Consider the following 19,794-nt stretch of genomic DNA (forward strand, 5'->3'; position numbering starts at 1 on the left):
GCGAAGACCAAGTTGCAGCCTTGCAAATCTGTTCAACAGAGGCCTCATTCTTAAAGGCCCAAGTGGAAGCCACAGCTCTAGTGGAATGAGCTGTAATTCTTTCAGGAGGTTGCTGTCCAGCAGTCTCATAGGCTAAACGCATTATGCTACGAAGCCAAAAAGAGAGAGGTAGCAGAAGCTTTTTGACCTCTCCTCTGACCAGAGTAAACGACAAACAGGGAAGACGTCTGTCGAAATTCTTTAGTTGCCTGTAAGTAAAATTTTAGGGCACGAACTACATCCAGATTGTGCAGAAGACGTTCCTTCTTTGAAGAAGGATTTGGACACAAAGATGGAACAACAATCTCTTGATTGATATTCCTGTTAGTGACTACCTTGGGTAAGAACCCAGGTTTAGTACGCAGAACTACCTTATCCGAATGAAAAATCAAATAAGGAGAATCACAATGTAAGGCTGATAATTCGGAGACTCTTCGAGCCGATGAAATAGCCATTAAAAATAGAACTTTCCAAGATAACAACTTTATATCAATGGAATGGAGGGGTTCAAACGGAACGCCCTGTAAAACGTTAAGAACAAGATTTAAACTCCATGGTGGAGCAACAGTCTTAAACACAGGCTTAATCCTCGCTAAAGCCTGACAAAAAGCCTGAACGTCTGGCACTTCTGACAGACGTTTGTGTAACAGAATAGACAGAGCTGAGATCTGTCCCTTTAATGAACTAGCAGATAAACCCTTTTCTAAGCCTTCTTGTAGAAAAGACAATATCCTAGGAATCCTAACCTTACTCCAAGAGTAACCTTTGGATTCACACCAATATAGGTATTTACGCCATATTTTATGGTAAATCTTTCTGGTAACAGGCTTCCTGGCCTGTATTAAGGTGTCAATAACTGACTCAGAAAACCCACGTCTTGATAAAATCAAACGTTCAATTTCCAAGCAGTCAGCTACAGAGAAGTTAGATTTTGATGTTTGAAAGGACCCTGTATCAGGAGGTCCTGTTTCAGAGGTAGAGACCAAGGTGGACAGGATGACATGTCCACCAGGTCTGCATACCAAGTCCTGCGTGGCCATGCAGGTGCTATCAGAATCACTGATGCTCTCTCCTGTTTGATTCTGGCAATCAATCGAGGAAGCATCGGGAAGGGTGGAAACACATAAGCCATCCTGAAGTCCCAAGGTGCCGTCAGGGCATCTATTAGGACTGCTCCTGGATCCCTGGATCTGGACCCGTAGCGAGGAAGCTTGGCGTTCTGTCGAGACGCCATGAGATCTATCTCTGGCTTGCCCCAACGTCGAAGTATTTGGGCAAAGACCTCCGGATGAAGTTCCCATTCCCCCGGATGAAAAGTCTGACGACTTAAGAAATCCGCCTCCCAATTCTCCACTCCCGGGATGTGGATTGCTGACAGGTGGCAAGAGTGAGACTCTGCCCAGCGAATTATCTTTGATACTTCCATCATTGCTAGGGAGCTCCTTGTCCCTCCCTGATGGTTGATGTAAGCTACAGTCGTGATGTTGTCCGACTGAAACCTGATGAACCCCCGAGTTGTCAACTGGGGCCAAGCCAGGAGGGCATTGAGAACTGCTCTCAATTCCAGAATGTTTATTGGCAGGAGACTCTCCTCCTGACTCCATTGTCCCTGAGCCTTCAGAGAATTCCAGACGGCACCCCAACCTAGAAGGCTGGCGTCTGTTGTTACAATTGTCCAGTCTGGTCTGCTGAATGGCATCCCCCTGGACAGATGTGGCCGAGAAAGCCACCATAGAAGAGAATTTCTGGTCTCTTGATCCAGATTCAGAGAAGGGGACAAGTCTGAGTAATCCCCATTCCACTGACTTAGCATGCACAATTGCAGTGGTCTGAGGTGTAAGCGAGCAAATGGCACTATGTCCATTGCTGCTACCATTAGGCCGATTACCTCCATGCATTGAGCCACCGATGGGTGTTGAATGGAATGAAGGGTGCGGCAAGCACTTTGAAGTCTTGTTAACCTGTCTTCTGTCAGGTAAATCTTCATTTCTACAGAATCTATAAGAGTCCCCAGGAAGGGAACTCTTGTAAGTGGAACGAGTGAACTTTTCTTTTCGTTCACCTTCCATCCATGTGACCTTAGAAATGCCAGTACTAACTCTGTATGAGACTTGGCAGTTTGAAAGCTTGAAGCTTGTATCAGAATGTCGTCTAGGTAAGGAGCTACCGAAATTCCCCACGGTCTTAGTACCGCCAGAAGAGCACCTAGAACCTTTGTGAAGATTCTTGGAGCTGTAGCCAATCCGAATGGAAGAGCCACAAACTGGTAATGCCTGTCTAGAAAGGCAAACCTTAGATACCGGTAATGATCTTTGTGAATCGGTATGTGAAGGTAAGCGTCCTTTAAGTCCACTGTGGTCATGTACTGACCTTCTTGGATCATGGGTAAAATTGTCCGGATAGTCTCCATTTTGAATGATGGAACTCTTAGGAATTTGTTTAGGATCTTTAAATCCAGGTTTGGTCTGAAAGTTCCCTCTTTTTTGGGAACCACAAACAGATTTGAGTAAAACCCTTGTCCCTGTTCCGACCGTGGAACTGGATGGATTACTCCCATTAACAATAGATCTTGTATGCAGCGTAGAAACGCTTCTTTCTTTGTTTGGTTTGTCGACAACCTTGACAGATGAAATCTCTCTCTTGGAGGAGAGTGTTTGAAATCCAGAAGGTATCCCTGAGATATTATCTCTAGCGTCTAGGGATCCTGGACATCTCTTGCCCAAGCCTGGGCGAAGAGAGAAAGTCTGCCCCCCACTAGATCCGATCCCGGATCGGGGGCCCTCAATTCATGCTGTTTTAGTGGCAGCTGCAGGCTTCATGGCCTGCTTGCCCTTGTTCCAGGACTGGTTAGGTCTCCAGCCTTGTCTGTAGCGAGCACCAGATCCTTCTTGTTTTGGAGTAGTGGAAGATGATGCTGCTCCTGCTTTGAAATTCCGAAAGGAACGAAAATTAGACTGTCTAGCCTTAGGTTTGGCTTTGTCTTGAGGTAGGGCGTGGCCCTTACCTCCTGTAATGTCAGCGATAATTTCTTTCAAACCGGGCCCAAATAAGGTCTGTCCCTTGAAAGGTATATTAAGTAATTTGGACTTAGAAGTTACATCAGCTGACCAGGATTTTAGCCACAGAGCTCTGCGCGCTTGAATGGCGAATCCGGAATTCTTAGCCGCAAGTTTAATTAAATGTACTACGGCTTCCGAAATGAATGAATTAGATAGCTTAAGTACTCTAAGTCTGTCTGAAATGTCGTCCAGCGTAGCTGAACCCAGATTCTCTTCTAGAGACTCAATCCAGAATGCCGCTGCAGCCGTGATCGGCGCAATGCATGCAAGGGGTTGCAATATAAAACCTTGTTGAACAAACATTTTCTTAAGGTAACCCTCTAATTTTTTATCCATTGGATCTGAAAAGGCACAGCTATCCTCTACCGGGAAAGTGGTACGTTTAGCTAAAGTAGAAACTGCTCCCTCCACCTTAGGGACCGTTTGCCATAAATCCCGTGTGGTGGTGTCTATTGGAAACATCTTTCTAAATATTGGAGGGGGTGAGAACGGCACACCGGGTCTATCCCACTCCTTAGTAATAATTTCAGTTAGTCTTTTAGGTATAGGAAAAACGTCAGTACTTGTTGGTACAGCAAAATATTTATCCAACCTACACATTTTCTCGGGTATTGCAACTGTGTTACAATCATTCAGGGCCGCTAACACCTCCCCTAGTAAAACACGGAGGTTTTCCAGCTTAAATTTAAAATGTGAAATATCTGAATCCAATCTGTTTGGATCAGAACCGTCAGCCGCAGAATGAAGCTCTCCGTCCTCATGTTCTGCAAGTTGTGACGCAGTATCTGACATGGCCCTAACATTATCAGCGCACTCTGTTCTCACTCAAGAGTGATCACGCTTGCCCCTTAGTTCTGGTAATTTAGCCAAAACCTCAGTCATAACAGTAGCCATATCTTGTAATGTTATTTGTAATGGCCGCCCAGATGTACTTGGCGTCGCCATATCGCGCACGTCCCGAGCGGGAGATGCAGGTACTGTCACGTGAGGCGAGTTAGTCGGCATAACTCTCCCCTCGTTGTTTGGTGAAATTTGTTCAATTTGTACAGATTGACTTTTATTTAATGTAGCATCAATACAGTTAGTACATAAATTTCTATTGGGCTCCACCTTGGCTTTAGTACAAATAGTACAGGTCTCATCTTCTGAATCAGACATGTTTAACAAACTAGCAAATAAACTTGCAATTTGGAAATACTATACAAGTAAAATACAATGAAAAAAACGAACTGTGCTTGAAAAGCACTGAATATATATAACAGATGAAATCAATCAGCTTTGTAAAACAAAATGCAACTTAGCAAAGGCTTGTACCCAGTAGCAAGAAATAACTAACCCTGAGGCATAAAAAAGTTAAAGAATAAACGTTTTTTATCACAGTCAACTACAATCTTACAGCTCTGTTAGATTACTTCCCTCAAATTAGCTTTGAAGATCCCTGGGTTCTGTAGAGATAAACCGGAACATGCAGGAAAAAACAATGAGCTTTTGACTGAAATTTTTGATGCGTAGCAAAAGCGCCAAAAAACATAATTTATGCTTACCTGATAAATTCCTTTCTTCTGTTGTGTGATCAGTCCACGGGTCATCATTACTTCTGGGATATAACTCCTCCCCAACAGGAAATGCAAGAGGATTCACCCAGCAGAGCTGCATATAGCTCCTCCCCTCTACGTCAGTCCCAGTCATTCGACCAAGAATCAACGAGAAAGGAGTAACCAAGGGTGAAGTGGTGACTGGAGTGTAATTTAAAAAATATTTACCTGCCTTAAAACAGGGCGGGCCGTGGACTGATCACACAACAGAAGAAAGGAATTTATCAGGTAAGCATAAATTATGTTTTCTTCTGTTATGTGTGATCAGTCCACGGGTCATCATTACTTCTGGGATACCAATACCAAAGCAAAAGTACACGGATGACGGGAGGGATAGGCAGGCTCATTATACAGAAGGAACCACTGCCTGAAGAACCTTTCTCCCAAAAATAGCCTCCGAAGAAGCAAAAGTGTCAAATTTGTAAAATTTGGAAAAAGTATGAAGCGAAGACCAAGTTGCAGCCTTGCAAATCTGTTCAACAGAGGCCTCATTCTTAAAGGCCCAAGTGGAAGCCACAGCTCTAGTGGAGTGGGCTGTAATTCTTTCAGGAGGCTGCTGTCCAGCAGTCTCATAGGCTAAACGTATTATGCTACGAAGCCAAAAAGAGAGAGAGGTAGCAGAAGCTTTTTGACCTCTCCTCTGTCCAGAATAAACGACAAACAGGGAAGAAGTTTGGCGAAAATCTTTAGTTGCCTGCAAGTAGAACTTGAGGGCACGAACTACATCCAGATTGTGTAGAAGACGTTCCTTCTTTGAAGAAGGATTTGGACACAAGGATGGAACAACAATCTCTTGATTGATATTCCTGTTAGTGACTACCTTAGGTAAGAACCCAGGTTTAGTACGCAGAACTACCTTGTCTGAGTGAAAAATCAGATAAGGAGAATCACAATGTAAGGCTGATAACTCAGAGACTCTTCGAGCCGAGGAAATAGCCATTAAAAACAGAACTTTCCAAGATAACAATTTTATATCAATGGAATGAAGGGGTTCAAACGGAACACCTTGTAAAACGTTAAGAACTAAGTTTAAACTCCATGGCGGAGCAACAGTTTTAAACACAGGCTTGATTCTAGCTAAAGCCTGACAAAAAGTCTGGACGTCTGGATTTTCTGACAGACGCCTGTGTAACAAGATGGACAGAGCTGAAATCTGTCCCTTTAATGAACTAGCTGATAAACCCTTTTCTAAACCTTCTTGTAGAAAAGACAATATCCTAGCGATCCTAACCTTACTCCAGGAGTAACCTTTGGATTCGCACCAGTATAGGTATTTACGCCATATTTTATGGTAAATCCTTCTGGTAACAGGCTTCCTAGCCTGTATCAGGGTATCAATAACCGACTCAGAAAAACCACGTTTTGATAAAATCAAGCGTTCAATTTCCAAGCAGTCAGCTTCAGAGAAGTTAGATTTTGATGTTTGAATGGACCCTGTATCAGAAGGTCCTGTCTTAGAGGTAGAGACCAAGGCGGACAGGATGACATGTCCACTAGATCTGCATACCAAGTCCTGCGTGGCCATGCAGGCGCTATTAGAATCACTGATGCTCTCTCCTGTTTGATTTTGGCAATCAATCGAGGAAGCAGCGGGAAGGGTGGAAACACATAAGCCATCCCGAAGTTCCAAGGTGCTGTCAAAGCATCTATCAGAACCGCTCCCGGATCCCTGGATCTGGACCCGTAGTGAGGAAGTTTGGCGTTCTGGCGAGACGCCATGAGATCTATCTCTGGTTTGCCCCAACGTCGAAGTATTTGGGCAAAGACCTCCGGATGAAGTTCCCACTCCCCCGGATGAAAAGTCTGGCGACTCAAGAAATCCGCCTCCCAGTTCTCCACTCCCGGGATGTAGATTGCTGACAGGTGGCAAGAGTGAGACTCTGCCCAGCGAATTATCTTTGATACTTCCATCATTGCTAGGGAGCTTCTTGTCCCTCCCTGATGGTTGATGTAAGCTACAGTCGTGATGTTGTCCGACTGAAACCTGATGAACCCCCGAGTTGTTAATTGGGGCCAAGCCAGAAGGGCATTGAGAACTGCTCTCAATTCCAGAATGTTTATTGGAAGGAGACTCTCCTCCTGATTCCATAGTCCCTGGGCCTTCAGAGAATTCCAGACAGCGCCCCAACCTAGTAGGCTGGCGTCTGTTGTTACAATTGTCCAGTCTGGCCTGCTGAATGGCATCCCCCTGGACAGGTGTGGCCGATAAAGCCACCATAGAAGAGAATTTCTGGTCTCTTGATTCAGATTCAGAGTAGGGGACAAATCTGAGTAATCCCCATTCCACTGACTTAGCATGCACAATTGCAGCGGTCTGAGGTGTAGGCGTGCAAAAGGTACTATGTCCATTGCCGCTACCATTAAGCCGATCACCTCCATGCATTGAGCTACTGACGGGCGTTGAATGGAATGAAGGACACGGCATGCATTTTGAAGCTTTGTTAACCTGTCTTCTGTCAGGTAAATCTTCATTTCTACAGAATCTATAAGAGTCCCCAAGAATGGAACTCTTGTGAGAGGAAAAAGAGAACTCTTCTTTTCGTTCACTTTCCATCCATGCGACCTTAGAAATGCCAGAACTAACTCTGTATGAGACTTGGCAGTCTGAAAGCTTGAAGCTTGTATTAGAATGTCGTCTAGATACGGAGCTACCGAAATCCCTCGCGGTCTTAGTACCGCCAGAAGGGCACCCAGAACCTTTGTGAAGATTCTTGGAGCCGTAGCCAATCCGAATGGAAGAGCTACAAACTGGTAGTGCCTGTCTAAGAAGGCAAACCTTAGATACCGGTGATGATCTTTGTGGATCGGTATGTGAAGGTAAGCATCTTTTAAATCCACTGTGGTCATGTACTGACCCTTTTGGATCATGGGTAAGATTGTCCGAATAGTTTCCATTTTGAAGGATGGAACTCTTAGGAATTTGTTTAGAATCTTTAAATCTAAGATTGGCCTGAAAGTTCCCTCTTTTTTGGGAACCACAAACAGGTTTGAGTAGAACCCTTGTCCTTGTTCCGACCGCGGAACCGGATGGATCACTCCCATTAATAACAGATCTTGTACACAGCGTAGAAACGCCTCTTTCTTTATCTGGTTTGTTGACAACCTTGACAGATGAAACCTCCCTCTTGGGGGAGATAATTTGAAGTCTAGAAGGTATCCCTGAGATATGATCTCTAGTGCCCAGGGATCCTGAACATCTCTTGCCCAGGCCTGGGCGAAGAGAGAAAGTCTGCCCCCCACTAGATCCGGTCCCGGATCGGGGGCTCTCGATTCATGCTGTCTTTGGGGCAGCAGCAGGTTTCCTGGCCTGCTTGCTCTTGTTCCAGGACTGGTTAGGCTTCCAGCCTTGCCTGTAACGAGCAACAGCTCCCTCCTGTTTTGGTGCAGTGGAGGTTGATGCTGCTCCTGTTTTGAAATTCCGAAAGGGACGAAAATTAGACTGTCTAGCCTTAGCTTTGGCTTTGTCTTGAGGTAGGGCGTGGCCCTTACCTCCTGTAATGTCAGCGATAATTTCTTTCAAACCGGGCCCAAATAAAGACTGCCCCTTGAAAGGTATATTAAGTAATTTGGACTTAGAAGTAACATCGGCTGACCAGGATTTTAGCCACAGCGCCCTACGTGCCTGTATGGCGAATCCTGAGTTCTTAGCCGTAAGTTTGGTTAAATGTACTACGGCCTCCGAAATGAAAGAATTAGCTAGTTTAAGGACTCTAAGCCTGTCCGTAATGTCATCTAGCGTAGATGAACTAAGGTTCTCTTCCAGAGACTCAATCCAAAATGCTGCCGCAGCCGTAATCGGCGCGATACATGCAAGGGGTTGCAATATAAAACCTTGTTGAACAAACATTTTCTTAAGGTAACCCTCTAATTTTTTATCCATTGGATCTGAAAAAGCACAGCTATCCTCCACCGGGATAGTGGTACGCTTAGCTAAAGTAGAAACTGCTCCCTCCACCTTAGGGACCGTTTGCCATAAGTCCCGAGTGGTGGCGTCTATTGGAAACATCTTTCTAAATATTGGAGGGGGTGAGAACGGCACACCGGGTCTATCCCACTCCTTAGTAACAATTTCAGTTAGTCTCTTAGGTATAGGAAAAACGTCAGTACTCGCCGGTACCGCAAAGTATTTATCCAACCTACACAGTTTCTCTGGTATTGCAACGGTGTTACAATCATTAAGAGCTGCTAAGACCTCCCCTAGTAATACACGGAGGTTTTCCAATTTAAATTTAAAATTTGAAATATCTGAATCCAATCTGTTTGGATCAGAACCGTCACCCACAGAATGAAGCTCTCCGTCCTCATGCTCTGCGAGCTGTGACGCAGTATCAGACATGGCCCTAGTATTGTCAGCGCACTCTGTTCTCACCCCAGAGTGATCACGCTTGCCTCTTAATTCTGGTAATTTAGACAAAACTTCAGTCATAACAGTAGCCATATCTTGTAATGTTATCTGTAATGGCCGCCCAGATGTACTAGGCGCCATAATATCACGCACCTCCCGGGCGGGAGATGCAGGTACTGCCGCGTGAGGCGAGTTAGTCGGCATAACTCTCCCCTCGCTGTTTGGTGAAATTTGTTCACATTGTACAGATTGACTTTTATTTAAAGTAGCATCAATACAGTTAGTACATAAATTTCTATTGGGCTCCACCTTGGCATTGGAACAAATGACACAGATATCTTCCTCTGAGTCAGACATGTTTAACACACTAGCAAAAAAACTTACAACTTGGTTATAATCTTTTTTAGCAAAAACGTACTGTGCCTCAAAGAGGTACTAAACGATTAAATGACAGTTGAAATAATGAACTGAAAAACAGTTATAGCATCAAACTTTAAAACAACACAACTTTTAGCAAAGGTTTGTTCCCATTAGTAAAATAACAATAATTAAATTTGAAATAAAAAATACAAAGCAACGTTTTTATTCACAGTCACTATAAGAATTCTCACAGCTCTGCTGAGAGAATTTACCTCCCTTCAAAGAAGTTTGAAGACCCCTGAGATCTGTCAGAGATGAACCGGATCATGCAGGAAATATAAAAGTAACTGACTGGAATTTTTTGATGCGTAGCAAAGAGCGCCAAAAACGGCCCCTCCCTCTCCCACACAGCAGTGAAGAGAAACGAAACTGTCACAAATAAAAGCAAAAAAGGCTGCCAAGTGGAAAATAATGCCCAAATATTTATTCACACAGTACCTCAGCAATGTAAACGATTCTACATTCCAGCAAAAACGTTTAACATGATAAATAGTTATTAAAAGGATTAGTGACCTTTAACAGAGTAGTTCCGGTGAAATACCATCCCCAGAATACTGAAGTGTATACATACATGTCATTTTAACGGTATGGCAGGATTTTCTCATCAATTCCATTCAGAAAATAAAAACTGCTACATACCTCAATGCAGATTCATCTGCCCGCTGTCCCCTGATCTGAAGCCTTTACCTCCCTCAGATGGCCGAGAACAGCAATATGATCTTAACAACTCCGGTTAAAATCATAGTAAAAAACTCTGGCAGATTCTTCCTCAAACTCTGCCAGAGAAGTAATAACACGCTCCGGTGCTATTGTAAAATAACAAACTTTTGATTGAAGTCATAAAAACTAAGTATAATCACCATAGTCCTCTCACACATCCTATCTAGTCGTTGGGTGCAAGAGAATGACTGGGACTGACGTAGAGGGGAGGAGCTATATGCAGCTCTGCTGGGTGAATCCTCTTGCATTTCCTGTTGGGGAGGAGTTATATCCCAGAAGTAATGATGACCCGTGGACTGATCACACATAACAGAAGAAAAGGTCCCACCCCCTCACACACAACAGTGAGAGAGATTAAAAACTGTCATAATTAGATCCAGCAACTGCCAAGTGGAAAAATAGTGCCCAAACATTTTATTCACCCAGTACCTCAGAAAATGAAAACGATTTTACATTCCAGCAAAAACGTTTAACATAATTAAGAATTATTAAAAAGCCTGTTGTATTTCTATTAGGCTAAAATCTTATATACACAGTGTAATTCCAGTGAAGTACCATTCCCCAGAATACTAAAATGTAAATTATACATACATGATATAATGTCGGTATGGCAGGATTTTCTCAGCAATTCCATTGTTAGAAAATAAAAACTGCTACATACCTTTTTGCAGAATAAACTGCCCGCTGTCCCCTGATCTGAAGTTTACCTCTCCTCAGATGGCCGAGAAACAGCAATATGATCTTAACAACTCCGGCTAAAATCATAGTAAAAACTCTGGTAGATTCTTCTTCAAACTCTACCAGAGAAGGAAGAACACACTCCGGTGCTATTAAAAAATAACAAACTTTTGATTGAAGAAATAAACTAAATAAAATCACCATAGTCCTCTCACACATCCTATCTAGTCGTTGGGTGCAAGAGAATGACTGGGGGTGACGTAGAGGGGAGGGGCTATATGCAACTCTGCTGGGTGAATCCTCTTGCACTTCCTGTTGGGGAGGAGTAATATCCCAGAAGTAATGATGACCCGTGGACTGATCACACTTAACAGAAGAAAGGAACTATTGTCCATTGCCGCTACCATGAGTCCGATTACCTCCATACACTGAGCCACTGATGGCCGAGGAATGGAATGAAGAGCTCGGCAAGTGGATAAGAATTTTAACTTTCTGACCTCCGTCAGAAATATTTTCATTTCTACCGAGTCTATCAGAGTCCCTAGGAAGGAAACTCTTGTAAGAGGGAAGAGAGAACTCTTATGTTCACCTTCCACCCGTGAGATGTCAGAAAAGCCAACATGATGTCTGTGTGAGACTTGGCTAGCTGGAAAGTCGACGCCTAAATTAAGATGTCGTCTAGATAAGGCGCCACTGCTATGCCCCGTGGTCGTAGAACCGCCAGAAGGGACCCTAGCACTTGTGAAAATTCTGGGAGCCGAGGCCAACCCGAAGGGAAGGGCCACAAACTGGTAATGCCAGTTTAGAAAGGCGAATCTGAGGAATTAATGATCTCTGTGAATAGGGATGTGAAGATATGCATCCTTTAAGTCCACGGTAGTCATATATTGACCCTCCTGGATCAGAGGAAGAATAGTCCGAATAGTCTCCATCTTGAATGATGGAACTTTGAGGAACTTGTTTAGAATTTTGAGATCCAAGATTGGTCTGAAAGTTCCCTCTTTCTTGGGAACCACAAATAGGTTTGAATAAAACCCTAGCCCCTGTTCCTCCTTTGGGACAGGGCAGATCACCCCCATGGTATGTAGGTCTTCTACACAGCGTAAGAACGCCTCTCTCTTTGTCTGGTTTACAGACAATCGAGAAATGTGAAATCTCCCCCTTGGAAGGGAGCCCTTGAATTCCAGAAGATATCCCTGGGACACAATTTCTAAAGCCCAGGGATCCTGAACATCTCTCGCCTGAGCGAAGAGAGAGAGTCTGCCCCTTACTAGATCCGGTCCCGGATCGGGGGCTACCCCTTCATGCTGTCTAAGAGGCAGCTGCAGGCTTCTTGGCCTGTTTACCCTTGTTCCAAGCCTGGTTAGGTCTCCAGACTGACTTGGATTGGGCTAAATTCCCCTCATGCTTTGTAGCAGAGGAAGCTGAAGCGGGACCACTCTTATAAAGTTCAGAAAGGAACAAAAATTATTTTGTTTGGTCCTCATCTTATTTGATCTATCCTGAGGGAGGGCATGACCTTTCCCTCCAGTGATGTCTGAAATAATCTCTTTCAGTTCAGGCCCGAATAGGGTCTTACCTTTGAAAGGAATGTTCAAAAGTTTAGATTTAGATGACACATCAGCAGATCAGGACTTAAGCCATAACGCCCTGCGTGCTAAAATGGCAAAACCTGAATTCTTTGCCGCTAATTTAGCCAGTTGAAAAGCGGCATCTGTAATAAAAGAATTAGCCAACTTAAGGGCCTTAATTCTGTCCATAATTTCCTCTAATGGAGTCTCCATTTGAAGAGCCTCTTCTAGAGCCTCAAACCAGAAAGCAGCTGCAGTTGTTACAGGAACAATGCACGCAATAGGTTGGAGAGAAAAACCTTGAACAACAAAAATTTTCTTCAGGAGACCCTCTAATTTTTTATCCATAGGATCTTTGAAAGCACAACTGTCCTCGATAGGTATAGTTGTACGCTTAGACAGAGTAGAAATAGCTCCCTCCACCTTAGGTCTGCCATGAGTCCCTTATGATATCAGATATGGGAAACATTTTCTTAAAAACAGGAGGGGGAGTGAACGGAATACCTGGTCTATCCCACTCCTTAGCAATAATATTCACAATCCTCTTAGGGACTGGAAAAACATCAGTGTAAACAGGAACCTCTAAGTATCTATCCATTTTACACAATTTCTCTGGGACCACTATAGGGTCACAATCATCTAGAGTTGCTAATACCTCCCTAAGCAATAAGCGGAGGTGTTCAAGCTTAAATTTAAAGGCCGTCATAGCAGAATCTGTCTGAGGAAGCGTCTTTCCTGAATCAGAAATTTCTCCCTCAGATAACAAATCCCTCGCCCCTTCAGAGCATTGTGAGGGCATATCAGATACGGCTACTAAAGCGTGAGACGGCTCAGCATTTTTCCTTAACCCAGAGCTGTCCCGCTTTCCTTGTAAACCAGGCAGTTTGGATAAAACTTCAGTGAGGGTTGTATTCATAACTGTGGCCATGTCTTGTAAAGTAAATTAATGTGACGCACTAGAGGTACTTGGCGTCACTTGTGCGGGCGTTACTGGTTGTGACACTTGGGGAGAGCTAGATGGCGAACCCTCAATTTACTTCTGACTGAGAATCATCTATTGCTCTATTTTTAAGTGCTAATATATGTTCTTTATAATTTATAGACATATCAGTACAATTGGGACACATTCTAAGAGGGGGTTCCACAATGGCTTCCAAACATATTTAACAAGGATTTTCCTTGGTGTCAGACATGTTAAACAGGCTAGTAATGTAACAAGCAAGCTTGGAAAACACTGTAATCAAAGTAAATAACACTTAGAAATAAAACGGTACTGTGCCTTTAAGAGAAAAAAAGCTGCACAAGTTCTGCAAAACAGTGTAAAAAAGCAGTAAACTTAACGACTTTTTTACAGTAGTATCTTACAGCCTTAGTAACTTTGCACAACTATGCAAATAAACAATTAACCCCTTAATGGCAAAACCGGATTGAAAAAACGTCAAAACCGGTAAAAAAAACTTTCAGCACCTTGCCACAGCTCTGCTGTGGCGCCTACCTGCCCTTCAGAACGATTTGTGGGGAAAAAAACCTCCTTTACAGCCCTCAAACACAGCAGGAACCTCTAGAGAAGCAGTTGGATGTCTCTAAGGAAAAGAAACTGCGCAACTGAGGCGCGAAAAGAAACTGCGCAACTGAGGCGCGAAAAGAAACTGCGCAACTGAGGCGCGAAAATAAGCCCCTCCCACCTCACTCGATGTTTTGAGGCCTATTAGAAAAACACCCGAGTGTCTCTTAATTAACCATGTGGGTTAAAAAACCCTAACACAAGCCACAATGACCCCTTTAGTCCCTTCAAAAAACGTTATAATTGCATCATTTACTGAACAAACAAAAATGTTTTTTCCTATCAGTGTCACCAGTAACAAATGAGCCCTTCAAGCAAGCTGAAATTCCTATCCAAGTGTCCGAATACAGCTTACCCTTCCCTCATGGGGATATTGCCAGCCTTTCCTAGAATAAACAGTCTGTCTAGAAAAATATAGACTGAACATACCTCATATGCAGCTTAGCCTGCAAACCGTTCCCACAACTGCACTTCCTAGTTACTTAGAGTAGGCAAAGAGAATGACTGGGGGTGGGGAGCTATATAGGCAGCTCTGCTGTGGGTGCTCTCTTTGCCACTTCCTCTAGGGGAGGAGAATATCCCACAAGTAAGGATGGATCCATGGACTCAATACATCTTACAAGAGAAAATTCCCTACATCTCCAGACTAACTCATCAATACTCTCACAGAGAGGTTGACATGACTACTTAAAACTCCAGTCCTATCTCAAAGGGCAGATACCCTTTTCTGGAATCTCTGAATCCTCTGCCACCTCCTAACGCGACGAAAGGGAAAGAATGACTGGGGTAATGAGTAAGTGGGAGGGATATTTAAGCCTTTGGCTGGGGTGTCTTTGCCAGGTGTTGTATTTTCCAACAGTAAGGAATGAAGCCATGGACTCTCCCTATCTTAGGAAGGAAATTAAAGGGACAGTCTAGTATAAATTAAACTTTCATTATACAGATAGGACTTTTAATTTTAATCAACTTTCCAATTTACTTTTATCATCAAATTTGCTTTTTTCTCTTGGTATTCTTAGTTTAAACTAAACATAGGTAGGCACATATGCTAATGTCTAAGCCTTTGAGGGCTGCCTCTTATCACATGCTTTTTAAATCTCTTTTCAACACAAAAAGACAGAAAGTACACATGGGACATATAGATAACACTGTGTTCAGGCACAGGGGGTTATTTAAGATTTAGCACAATACAATGCTAAATTTAAGACAATAGATCATAAACAGTCACAGTCATGTGATCAGGGGGCTGGAAGAAGGTTCCTAGATACAAGGTAATCACAGAGGTAAAAAGTATATTAATATAACTCTGTTGGTTATGCAAAACTGGGGAATGTGTAATAAAGGGATTATCTATCTTTTAAAACAATAACAATTCTATGGTAGACTGTCCATTTAAGTGTCTACATTTATTTTCATGAATGAAAGTTTCCCTCATTCAATGATTCATTACAAATATTGTTGATGGAATCACTGAAGTACAGTATCCTATGCTTTTACTTTGGGATATACTATTACATAACCTTTATTTAACTGTGATTTTTGTGCCCTATCTGATAGGACCACAGTATATAAATTGAATAACTTCTCGAACTTGGTGTTTAAAAATTGTTCACTGTTTAATAAAAGTTACATTTTGGCTTAAGTTTCCATGTCCCTTTAAAAATAATGGTACATACAATTATGAAGTTACTTATTCCATTAACAAAGCCAATTTACTTTAAAAAAAAAAACACCTTATTGAAACAAATACAAACATAACTGCAGTAAAAAGGAGGTTATCACTTACTTTGGATCAACAGTGCTCATGAGCTTTAAAAGCTGATCTGCTGCAAGAGACTAAAACAAAAACCGGTATTAAACATACAATATGGTAACACACAAAAATTTTTTTAAATGGGCAAATAACGTGGGTAAGAGTTAGTTACAAAGAAGGAAAGCTTTTGGATATAAATCTATTGTAATGTGTAATGTTTTGATAGAAATCTTAAAAATCTGTGGGGGGGTTTTATGATGCAGGAAAACATAATTTAAATGGTAGGTTTCTATAAAAGGCCTGAAGGTGAAAACATCTTATACATTATTTGCTGATATGACATATATGCTGCCCCTTATGATATTCAACTGTTAAGAAGAATAAAAGGGGTTTGATTAATGTGTGGCTTTTTTTTTTTTTTTTTTTACATTTTACTAAATTGGCATTAAGCTTAATTTTTATCATGTCTATTAACGAACAGCTATTGAACATTTAAAAATATATTTTTTTGTATGAAAATATGCTTATTCACTATATCAAAATATAATCTACTGATTAAATGAAATGGGACAATAATTATTTTGGTTGGACAGGGCAAAATGTTTATAAGTATTATATATATATATATAAAAAAAAAAAAGTAGTTAGTACATTATTTATGATACATAAAAACATAATTTATGCTTACCCGATACATTTATTTCTTTACGGATATGGCGAGTCCACGGAATCATCAATTACTAGTGTGAATATCACTCCTGGCCAGCAGGAGGCGGCAAAGAGTACCAGAGCAAAGCTGCTATATATGTCACTTCCCTTACCCATAATCCCCAAGTCATTCAGCAAAAGGAAAAAGAAGATAACACAAAAAGTGTAGGGGTGCCTGAGGTTTAGAAAAAAATAACTGTCATAAATAAAGGGTGGGCCATGGACTCACCATATCCGGAAATAAATAAATTTATCAGGTAAGCATAAATTAAAAAATAAATAAATGTTTTCTTTCCTAAGATATGGTGAGTCCACGGAATCATCAATTAAAAGTTGGAATCAATACCCAAGCAAGAGGAAACCAATGATTAGGGAGGGACAAGACAGGTAACCTAAACAGAAGGCACCACCGCTTAAAGAATCTTTCGCCCAAAAGAAGCCTCAGCCGAGGCAAAAGTATCAAATCTATAAAACTTTGAAAAAGTATGCAAAGAAGACCAAGATGCAGCCTTGCAAATCTGTTTCACAGAAGCTTCATTTTTGAATGCCCAGGAAGAAGAAACAGCCCTTGTGGAATGAGCTGCAATTCTCTCAGGTGGTTGCTGTCCAGCAGTCTCATAGGCCAAACTAATAATACTCAAACCAAAAAGAAAGAAGAAGTCGTAGCTTTCTGACCCTTGCGCTTCCCATGAAAACAAACAAAGCAGAAGACTGACAAAAGTCCTAAGTCACCTGAAGATAGAACTTCAAAGCACGCACAACATCTAGGTTGTGCAACAAACGCTCCTTAGAAGGATCAGGACACAAAGAAGTAACCACCATCTCCTGATTAATATTTCTGTTCGAAACAACCTTAGGTAGGAAACCTAACTTAGTACGTAGAACCACCTTATCAGAATGAAAAATAAGATAAGGAGAATCAAACTGCAGAGCCAAGAGTTCCGAAACTCTCTGAGCAGAAGAAATAGCAACAAGAAACAAAACTTTCCAAGATAACATCTTAATAGCTAAGAAATGCATAGGCTCAAACGGAGCCCGCTGTAAAACTAAGAACAAGGTTAAGACTCCAGGGAGGAGAAACAGGTTTAAACACAGGCCTGATCCGGACTAGAGCCTGACAAAAAGATTGCACATCTGGCGCATCCACCAAACGCTTGTGCAACAAAATAGACCATGCTGAAATCTGACCCCTTAGAGTACTAGCTGACAAACCCTTCTCCAGAGCCTCCTGGAAAAAAAGACAAAACAGTCCTAGGAATCCTGACTATACTCCAAGAGTAGCCTCTGGATTCACACCAATACAGATATTTACGCCATATCTTATAGTAAATCCTTCTAGTCACAGGCTTACGAGCCTGGATCAAAGTCTCAATGACCGACTCTGAAAACCCACGCTTAAATAAAATTAAGCGTTCAATCTCCAAGCAGTCAGCTTCAGAGAAATGAGATTTGGATGAAGGAAGGGACCCTGAAGTAGAAGGTCCTTCCTCAGAGGCAGTCTCCAAGGTGGAAGAGATGACATTTCTACTAGGTCTGCATACCAGATCCTGCGAGGCCACGCTGGTGCTATGAGAATCACCGACGCCCTCTCCTGCTTGATCCGGGCAATGACTCTTGGCATGAGAGCAAATGGAGGAAACAGGTATGCTCGACTGAAGTTCCAAGGAACCACCAGGGCATCTATCAAGCCCGGTGATCCCATGACCACCGAGATGCCATGAGATCCAGCTCCGGTTGCCCCCATTTGAGGATCAGACTGGAAAACACTCCTGGATGGAGTTCCCACTCCCCTGGATGAAAAGTCTATCTGCTCAGAAAATCCACTTCCCAATTGTCCACTCCTGGAAAGTAGATCGTGGATAGACTGCAATTGTGGGTCTCCGCCCACAGAATAATTCTGGCCACCTCTGTCATAGCCAAGGAACTCAGAGTTCCTCCCTGGTGGTTGATGTACGCCACTGATGTTATGTTGTCCGACTGGAACCTGATAAACCGGGCAAAAGCTGAGGCTAGTAGAGCATTGAAAAATCACTCTCAGTTCTAGGATGTTTATGGGGAGATCGGACTTCTCCCGAGTTCATAGACCCTGAACCTTCAATGATCCCCAGACTGCTCCCCAACCTAGAAGGCTGGCATCCGTGGTCACAATTACCCAGGAAGGTCTGTGGAAGTTCCCTGAGAGAGGTGTTCCTGAGACAACCACCATGGACTCTCCCTTGTCGCCTGATACAGATCTATTCGCGGAGACAGATCCGCATAGTCCCTGTTCCATTGTCTTAACATGCATAACTGCACAGGTATGAGATAGAACCGAGCAAACTGAATTATGTCCATGGAAGCTACCATCAGACCAATTACCTCCATACATTGAGCCACTGATAGCCGAGGAGAGGACTGAAGGGCAAGACAAGAATCAAAGATCTTTGACTTTCTGACTTCTGTCAGAAAAATCTTCATTAATAGGGAGTCTATTATGGTCCCCAAGAAAACTACCCTTGTAGCTGGAACCAGAGAACTTTTTCCCAGATTCACCTTCCATCCGTGGGAGCAAAGAAAAGACAACAAGATCTCTGTATGAGTTTGCTTTTTGAAAAGACGGCGCCTGAACCAGAGTGTCATCCAGATAAGGCGCCACTGCAATGCCCCGAGACCGAAGCACTGCCAAAAGAACCCCCAGAACCTTTGAAAAATTCTGGGAGTCGTGGCAAGACCGAATGGAAGAGCCACAAACAAAGCGATTGCCTAAAAAAAGCAAACCTCAGAAACTTGTGAAGATCCTTGTGAATAGGAACATGAAGGTAAGCATCCTTTAAATCTATGGTTGTCATGAACTGACCCTCCTGAACCAAGGGAAGGATGGAACGAATAGTTTCCATCTTGAAGGATGGTACTCTGAGAAACTTGTTTAAACACTTCAGATCCAGAATTGGTCTGAAAGTTCTCTCTCTTTTTTTGGGAATCACAAACAGATTTGAGTAAAAACCCAGACCCTGTTCCTGCGGAGGAACAGAAACTATTATCCCCAGGGCAGAAAGATACTTGACAATTTAAGAACGCCTCTCTTTATCTGGTCTAGAGAGGAGAAATCTGCCTCTGGGGGAGGAAGGTCTTGAATTCTATCTTGTACCCCTGAGAAACTATGTCCACCGCCCAGGGGTCCGAAACATTTCTTTTCCAGGCTTGAACAAAAAAAGAAAGTCTGCCCCTTACTGGGCCAACCCTTTATGCTGACTTGGAGTCAGACGCAAATTTCTTAGACTGTTTCCCCTTGTTCCAAGACTGACCAGACTTCCAGGAAGACGGATTGTTCTTGCTTAGAGGAAGAAAAGGACTTACACCCCT

The 19,794-nt window shown here is 42.7% G+C and overlaps 1 protein-coding gene across 5 annotated transcripts in view; it reads right to left on the bottom strand.

The window, feature by feature from the left end:
- SRSF11 (serine and arginine rich splicing factor 11) overlaps positions 1 to 19,794 on the bottom strand; it is a 110,972-nt gene that overhangs the window by 38,385 nt on the left and 52,793 nt on the right. For all 5 annotated transcript variants that reach the window (XM_053693363.1, XM_053693361.1, XM_053693362.1 and 2 more), the window contains one exon: positions 15,778 to 15,827. In XM_053693363.1, the coding sequence (XP_053549338.1) occupies positions 15,778 to 15,827 (50 nt within the window). The remainder of the gene's footprint in view (positions 1 to 15,777; positions 15,828 to 19,794) is intronic.

The sequence above is a fragment of the Bombina bombina genome, chromosome 10, assembly GCF_027579735.1.
Source record: "Bombina bombina isolate aBomBom1 chromosome 10, aBomBom1.pri, whole genome shotgun sequence".
NCBI classification, from domain to species: Eukaryota; Metazoa; Chordata; class Amphibia; order Anura; family Bombinatoridae; genus Bombina; species Bombina bombina.